The sequence below is a fragment of the Urocitellus parryii genome, chromosome 3 (genome assembly GCF_045843805.1).
Source record: "Urocitellus parryii isolate mUroPar1 chromosome 3, mUroPar1.hap1, whole genome shotgun sequence".
NCBI lineage: Eukaryota > Metazoa > Chordata > Mammalia > Rodentia > Sciuridae > Urocitellus > Urocitellus parryii.
In genome coordinates, this window is record NC_135533.1 from 138,062,548 (window position 1) to 138,071,446 (window position 8,899).

Here is an 8,899-nt window from a genome sequence, read left to right on the forward strand (position 1 = left end):
CTCTGGAATGTTTGGAGTTAGCTGAGCAACTGACAACAGGAGGGGTGGGGGAAGGGTGTTCTGTGTGGCCCAGTGGAGGAAGGCATGGAGATTTTGTTTCCTCTCTCAAGGTAGTCCTGCACTGTAGAGTTTGCAGTTCTTCACGATACATCCCTCCATCATGTCAAAAGGACTTTAGTGACGGAGCACTGAAGCCCACTCTGAAAGAGGACATCAACAGGAATGGAACGTGTCTGAAGGTATCAGAGAGATCAGAAGGACCAGCCAAGACCCAGCCAGAAAGCTAACCTTTCAGAGGTGGGAAGTCACCACTGTGTAGGCAGCCCACATAGATCTGATGCTCAGACCTGCGTCTGAGGGTCTGTGTGTCAGAGAGGGCCACTGTTGATGAACAGTGGCTCCAGGGCATCAACTGACTCACTGGGGCCATGTCAGTGTTGGCCTTGATGAGAGACTTTGACTCTTCCCTATCGTCTCCACGGAAATCCCACGTGGTTTTGCATGAGGCTAGAAGAGTGCTTCAGATTTGGGCTCCCCAGATGAAGCGTCTGAGGCTAGGGCCAGTGCCAGGACTTTTGTGTGTCAGGTTGGTGACCATGTTACTGCTAGGGATAATTTTTCTCCCAAGCATATGCTGTGACATGGAATCCATATATTACTCTTCTTATGAAATAGTCATCCCCAAGAGTCTGACAGTGGAGGGGCATGAAGACCCAGTGGGAAAGGCATCGTACATGCTGTTTATGCAGGGCCAAAAGCAAGTGATTCGCCTCAAAGTGAAAAGAGACTATTCTGTAAGTAACTTCCCCGTCTACAGTTACCATAATGGCGTCCTGGGGCAAGAAACGCCTTCCATCTCACAGGACTGCCACTATGAGGGCTACATAGAAGGAGCGCCAGGGTCTTTTGTTTCTGTCAACACCTGTTTGGGCCTCAGGGGCATCCTGATTAAGGAGGACACATCCTACGGCATCAAGCCCATGCTCTCTTCCAAACAGTTTGAGCATGTGTTATACACCATGGCACATCAAGCTCGAGTCTCCTGTGGTGTCACTTCCCAAGACAGACCAGTGTCCACCAGCCAGCAACAAGGGAGCAGGAATCCTCTTCCACTACAGGCACTGTCCTACTTGTGGTCACGCACCAAGTACGTGGAGATGTTTGTCGTTGTCAACAACCAGCGGTTCCAGATGTGGGGCAGTAACATCAATGAGACAGTCCAGAGAGTAGTGGACATCATTGCTCTGGCCAATGTCTTCACCAGGGGAATAAACACAGAGGTGGTGCTGGCTGGAATGGAGATCTGGACCGAGGGGGACCTCATAGAGGTCCCCGTGGACCTGCAAGTTACACTCAGGAATTTCAACAGCTGGAGACAAGAGAAGCTCTCGCACCGTGTGAGGCACGATGTTGCCCACATGATCGTTGGGCATCATCCTGGAGAGAACATGGGCCAGGCATTTCTCAATGGTGCCTGTTCAGGTAGTTTTGCGGCGGCTGTTGAATCCTTCCATCACGAAGACATCCTCCTGTTTGCAGCGCTCATGGTCCACGAGCTCGGGCACAACCTGGGTATTCAGCACGACCATGCGGCCTGCATTTGTAAAGATAAGCACTTTTGCCTCATGCATGAGAACATCACCAGAGAAAGTGGCTTCAGCAACTGTAGCTCTGACGACTTCTACCATTTCCTTCATGAACACAAAGGGGCCTGCCTCTTTAACAAGCCACGGCACAGAAGCCGCAAGAGGGAGGCTGCTAGTTGTGGTAATGGTGTGATTGAAGAGGCGGAGCAGTGTGACTGTGGTGACCAATGTGAAACGAACGAGTGCTGTACGGAGGAATGCAAACTGAAGGAGGGGGCTGAGTGTAGTAATGAAGCCTGTTGTAGTGGATGTAAATTCCAAACTGCTGGACGCACTTGCCGTTCTGTAGTAGGAGCATGTGACCTCCCAGAATACTGTAATGGTAGTTCTGCACTGTGCCCTGGAGACAGGTATAAGCAAGATGGTACAGTATGTCGCCAAACATACCTTTGCCTTAGTGGTGTATGCATGGACCCTAGTGTTCAGTGCTCAGATATTTTTGGGTCTGACTCAGTGTCAGCCCCAGCCGACTGTTACAAATCAATAAATAGCAGAGGGGACCGGTTTGGAAACTGTGGCCGTCCTACTGATGAGGATAACAACTATGTTAAGTGTTCAGAAGAAAATATGTATTGTGGCAAAATTATCTGTACTGGTGTTAGTGCTTTACCAGAAATTAAACAAGACTATACATTGATCCAGGTGCCTAATGGAGACGACTGGTGCTGGAGCATGAATGCCTACAAGGGGACCGATACTGTTGATGATGGGGATGTGAGAAATAACACTTACTGTGCTGAAAACAAAGACTGCCAAGGAACTGTTTGTACAGATGCCACTGAGTCCACATTTGAATGTAAGCCAGATGAAAATTGTAATTCAAAAGGAGTCTGCAATGATTTAGGGAACTGTCATTGTGATTTTGGCTTTGAACCCCCTGACTGCGTAAAGGAAGGGGGAAATGGGGGAAGTGTGGACAGTGGCCCTGTTGGTGAATCAGAAGGGGAGAATCCACCAGGTGAAGGTGATGGTGGTGGTGGTGGTGGTGGTGAAGGTGGTGGTGGTGGTGGTGGTGGTGGTGGTGGTGGTCAGAATCAAACCGGTAGCCGAAAGGATGAAGGAGGTCTAGACGTCACACTAGTAGCCTTTATTATATTAATTTTAATAATTCTAGTGGTTATATTGGTTTGCTGCTTCTTAATGTCTAAAAGCTCAAAAGCAAAACCTGCACCCCCACCACCTGGAGCAGAACCTGCACCAGCTGCAGAAGCACCTCCTGCAGAAGGGCCCCCACCAGAAGGAGAGGCCCCACCAGAAGGAGAGGCCCCACCAGAAGGAGAGGCCCCAGCAGAGCCAGCCCCAGAAGGAGAGGCCCCACCAGAAGGAGGGGAAGAACCACCACCAGAACCGCCACCAGAGTAGTAGGAAGATGACCCTAAATATACAAACTCCTCAAGAACTGAATGGGAATGAGAGGCTCAGTAAAGCAAAAGTTAAGCGAGAACTGATAGCTTCAGTGGCTCTGACTGCAACTCTACAGTCTAAAACTACACTAATGTGGGAGTACAGATTCTTCCATTTTTATTATTCCTTTTAATAAATGTTTACTCAATATATTAAATATTTTAGTACTTCTTGCTTTTACACATTCTGTTTGAACTTACCACATGTACCTTTGGACATCAATGTCCTTGTCTCTTTGGGTCAGGTTTTTTCAGTTGCCAGAAACTGTTTTTCACAACATGCTCTCTTTCATGTAAGTTGTTTGACATATGGTACAGTATGTTCCTGAATTTATTTCTATCACTGAGATTTTCATTTCAAGCAATAACTATCTATTATACAAGGACATTTGGTCACGTGTGCTTGAACTGTTCTAATCTGCCTAATTTGTACATTCATCAAGCAAGTAGTTTTTAAACCCCAAAATAAATATTGTATTTGTTAGACACGTCTTCATGTCTAACATGAAGAGCAGTTATTGAATCCACTTTGTTCTGTGGCTCTGTGGGAGGGACTGTATCTGATAAGAAAGAAGATTCTAGTGGTCCCTGGGTTAAGAAGTGAGCATTGAAGTTAACCATCTTTCCAATTCTGATAGTTGTGTGATATGAGGTATATACGTTTAGTTTATTACTATATCCCACTATTTCTAGATGCTTCCTACATACATACTCCCTTCTTACCACAAACATTTTTTCTTCCAGAGAAGTTTTCATAATGCTCCTTTGTTCTAATTGCCTAGTGATGAATTTCACACCCCTAGACATATCATGGCCAAAGAACATCACCTAAAGCTAAGTATTGTGTTTATACTAATTTTGTAACAGTATAAAAGATGCCCATAGTGCTGAGTATGTGTATAAAACTGAAATTTTTCTCTTCTATTTTTCTTTTAAAAACATTTAAATTAATAGCTTATTGATTGACCATCAGAAGGAACCTTTCCTGTAAGGTACCAGAGTTCTGGAAGTAGCAGTTATTTCTCTGGGAAGAAAATGCAAAGCAAAATATTTACATTACTCATTTTTTGCCAGACACTGTGTTAACCATTTTACATTCATTGTCTTAATTTAACCCTCTCAGGACTAGGGATGTGGCTCAGTTCTAGAGTGCTTGCCTGGCGTACATATATCCCCGGGTCTAATCCCCAGCACTGCAAACACCAAAACAAAACCTTTTAACTTTCCAATGAAACTTCCATCTTATCCATGAAGAAACAGAGATCAAAGAGTTTGCTCTCAAATTAGATAATAAGTGGTGAAATCTGGATGACTTCCCAGGTATGAATGAACTTATGATTTTCTATTGCCCCACGAGCCCTTCCCCTCAGTGAAAAATGAGGGAGAGACATTTGGTAAGTCCTTAATAGCCTAGAATATAGCTTCTTTCTCAGTGACTACTGAAACAAAAGCCTTACAAGTGAATCTTGACTTCTATGAAGAATCTACCATAGGTTTCTTGCTTGCTCTTAGGCTCTCTCTTTTTCTCTTTGCTTATTGACTGCTCTAAGATGAGCAGCCTTCTTGCTTCATGATGTTCTGCCTCGCCTCAGGCCAGAGCAATGGAGTTGGCCAACCGTGGACTTACTGTAAAACCAAATCAAACTTTTCCTCCTCTTAAAAAACAGCAAGAAAGGGCTGGGGTTGTGGCTCAGTGGTAGAGCGCTTGCTGAGCCTGCGTGAGGCACTGGGTTTGATCCCTGTACCACATAAAAATAACTACAACTCTCTCTCTTTCTGTGTGTGTGTGTGTGTGTGTGTGTGTATGTGTATGTGTACGTGTGTGTGTATCAAAAACAAAAAAACCCACCACACTGTATGGTCATTATGTTGAACCCCGACGCAAAGAAAAGACCACCAACTTCAATTTTCAATCAAATTAAAGCAAGCTTATATTTGTGTACATTAAGAGACAGCAGCTAGAGATCAGCACCCCAGCTCTCCAGGAACAAGGTTTTATAGCACAAAAAGTTGTAAAGGCGGGGTATGTTGAGAACTTACAGCTAACAGGATTTTGACAAGCATAATACAAAGGCAGATAGTAGGTTAATGATCTACATGGTATGATATTTCAAGGTAGGGAGTAAATTCAGATCCCAACACCGGAATTTATGAGGCACTGCTGAAGTTTCAGAGAGGGTTGTTATCTGGTCAGGGGGAGCCAGGATTTATGAGGCGCCACTAGGTTTAGAAAGGGTTGCTATCTGGTCAGGGAGAGGTAGGCATGGGTGAGTTCAAGGCAGGAATTTGGACAGGAATTCCAAATCACAGTAATTTATAGTAAAACAGAAATTAACTTTTCATGATATTTTTGGCTCTCAATCTTAAAATGGAATTAGGCTGGGTTCATCATTTATGGATTAAAGTATCTTTTCCTCTACTAGAGCCTGACAGCATGGAATAGAAGGTTGGCATTTCACTTAGTGCTAAGGCATAGATGTTCAAAATATGCGTACCAAATAAAAGATGTAACCAAAGTCAACCTTAAAAAAATGGACTGTGGCTGAGCCTGGTGGTGCATACCTGTAATCCCAATGACTTGGAAGGCTAAGGCAGGAGGATCGAAAGTTCAAGGCCAGCCAGGAAAACTTAGCAAGACCTTGTCTCAAAATGAAATCAAAAGTGGGTGGACAGAAGATGTAGCTCAGCAATAAAGTACCCCTGGGTTCAATTTTAAGTACTGAGGAAAAAAAAAGTGGTATAAGCTGGACATAATGGTGCATGCCTATAATCTTAGCAATTTGGAAGGCTGAGGTAGGAGGATCAAAGCCAGCCTCAGCAATTTAGTGAGATCCTTGGCACCTTAGTGACACCCTTCCCGCCCCCCCAAAAAAAAAAATTAGAAGGACTGGTGATGTAGCTCAGTGGTAAATCACCACTGTGTTCAATCCCTGATATCAATAACAAAACTAGCATATTCATACAACAGACCATTATTCAGAAATAAAAATGAATGAGGTACTGATATATGCTACAATATAAATGAACTTTGAAAGCATTATGCTATGTGGGAAAAGGCACACATAGTATGATTCCACCTATACTGAATGTTCAGAACAGCAAATCTATAAGAAAAAAAAAAAGATTAGTGATTGCCTAGAATAAGGGTGTAAGAAATTGATGGCACCAGGAGTGGCATCACAGTGGCTCAGGAAGCTAAGGCAGAAGGATCGCGAGTTCAAAGCCAGCCTCAGCAATGGCAAGGCAATAAGCAACTCAGTGAGACACTGCCTCTAAATAAAATACAAAACAGGGTTGGGGATATGGTTCAGTGGTTGAGTGCCCCTGAGTTCAATCCCCTGGTACCCCCCCACCCCCCAAAAAGAAAAGAAGTTCATGGCAATATGTGACTGACTGCTAATTGGCACATTTCTTTCTGGAGTGACATGAATGCTCTAAAATTATATTATGGTAATTATTACACAGTCTATAAATATTCAAAAAAACACTGAATAGTACAAATGAATGGGTGAATTTTATAGTATGCAAATTATGTATTATAAAGTGATTTATAAAAGTAAAAAAAGGTGAACTATTAGGGTACGGTCCCATTTTATAACTATTCCTAACCTCAAACCTTCCCCCACCTCCATATAGGGAACAATTATTATCAGTTTAGTTTCAGACCTTCTTCTAGGTAGAAAATATACAGAATTGTTTTATGTTTGTACAATGTAAGTAATACTATGCTTTTGTTAAAGCTCATTATACCTTGGAGAGGGATCCACATTATATATAAGCTCTTCAAAGGAAGTGATTTATTGGGATCCTAAGGGTTATAAATGATGACTATATTTTAATGTAATCCAAATAAAGCATCATCCAGATGTAGAGAGAAAGGTACTTCATTTCTTTAAAAGGACTTCTTGTCTTACCAATTCACCAATGTCTATGATGGGTTAAATTTTTCTAACAATACAGTGGGAAATTTTCTACAATCTTCAATTAAAATTTTTTTAAAGAGAGAGAATTTTTTAATATTTATTTTTTAGTTTTTGGCAGACACAACATCTTTGTTTGTATGTGGTGCTGAGGATCAAACCCGGGCTGCACGCATGCCAGGCGAGTGCGCTACCACTTGAGCCACATCCCCAGCCCTTCAATTAAAATTTGATTAAGACTTCACATCATGTTTCATGGAAACAAACTGATTCGCCATAGATGTAGTTAATTTTTAATGACCTGGAGACATACTTAAATATGAAAAAGGAAGGGAGATTTTGGAGAAGGGGCCAGTCTCAGAATAATCTTTATAATCTCCTCAAATCACACCCATAAAACCAAACTAGTATGGTAAAATCAAACCCTGCAAATAGCTGCTTCAAAAAAAAAAAAAAAAAAAAAAACCACTGATAAACCTCCTACAAACTCAGAAATATGGGTGTAACCCCAAGATGGCTGCTGAGTAACCCAAGACCTGAGTGATATTAAGCATTCTTAATTAAGAAAGCAGAGGTAAGTAATGGCATGTCTGTTGGATCTTAGAACAGAACTCCTAAATATCCAATAGATGCTGAAAAATATAGCAAGCCAATTTGAAAATAAACACCTGAAATTGGGAAGGTTTTTGACACTTTCTTTTCTTCTTCTTTTTTTTAATTGGTACTAGGTATTGAACCCAGGGATGCTCTATATTCTTTTTTAATCACCAAATTTCAGGTTTTGCAAATGTGTTTTTTGAAACAGAGTTTCATTAGTTGCTCAGACTGGCCTTGAACCTGCAATCCTTCTCCCTCAGCTTCTTGAGTAGCTGGAATTACAGATATGTTCTACCATGTCCAGTGATACTTTCATTCCTGGGAGAATGTAAGCCAGAGAAATCTGGAGCCTATAAGCTTTTTGAATGAAACTTTCAGGATAAAGTCTTATACAATAGAGATCCTACTGGAGGATGAATAGATAAAATAAACGTGGTATATATACACAAAGGAATTTTACTCAGCAATAAAAGAGTAAATGGATGGCGTTGGAGAAGATAATGCTAAGTGAAGTTAGCCAATCCCCAAAAAACAAATGTCGAATGTTTTCTCTGATATAAGGAGGCTGATTCATAGTGGGGTAGGGAGGGGGAGCATGGGAGGAATAGATGACTTCTGGATAGGGAAGAGGAGAGGGAGGGAAGGGGAGGAGGCAGGGGATTAGCAAGGATGGTGGAATGTGATAGACATCATATCCAAAGTACATGTATGAAGTCAAGAATTGGGTGTCAACATACTTTATGTACAAACAGAGATATGAAAAATTGTGGTATATATGTGTAATAAGAATTGCAATGCATTCTGCTGTCATTTTTTTAAAAATCAGTAATAATAAAAACGAGAACCTACTGGAGTAGAATTCAAACTGATGAGGATAAAGAATTAAGTAAAGGGATTTTAAGTAGAAATATCTTCATTGTTTTATTAATTAATATTTTACCATTAGGTCTTGGGATGTGGTCTTTACCATGTCTGTGGAGTACCTCAGAATTCCCACTGTCCTTAACGCAGCCATTGTGAACTGCAACCCCAAGATGGGGTTACTGCTGAGTAACCCAAGTTGGTTTTCCCTATATACTTTCCCAGCATACTATAAATGAACAAGCCATTAGAGTGGGATGTGGTGCTTTACAGCTGGACTCTGGTGACATGAGTACCAGAAATGTACCTGCTAGCTCTGATATTAGCTTGAGATAAACTAGGTACTTGACTACTACATAAACCTCCTTCCTCTGGCCCAAATTGTGGAACTGACTGGTCTTGCTGCTGCCTAGGACCAAACTTCTATCAGTAAGTCTCCGATAAATTGCAATATGTGCAATACTGGATCCAT

General features: G+C 41.9%; 1 protein-coding gene across 1 annotated transcript; it reads left to right on the top strand.

The window, feature by feature from the left end:
- The first annotated feature begins 428 nt into the window (after positions 1-428).
- On the top strand, positions 429-3,008 carry LOC113180839 (disintegrin and metalloproteinase domain-containing protein 1b-like). The gene has a single exon (XM_026385982.2). It carries the CDS (start codon positions 429-431, stop codon positions 3,006-3,008), a length of 2,580 nt encoding a protein of 859 aa, XP_026241767.2.
- The last annotated feature ends 5,891 nt before the right edge of the window (positions 3,009-8,899 follow it).

Coding starts and splice junctions, on each gene's coding strand:
- LOC113180839 (XM_026385982.2), top strand. CDS start 429: ATGTCAGTGTTGGCCTTGATGAGAGACTTTGACTCTTCCCTATCGTCT.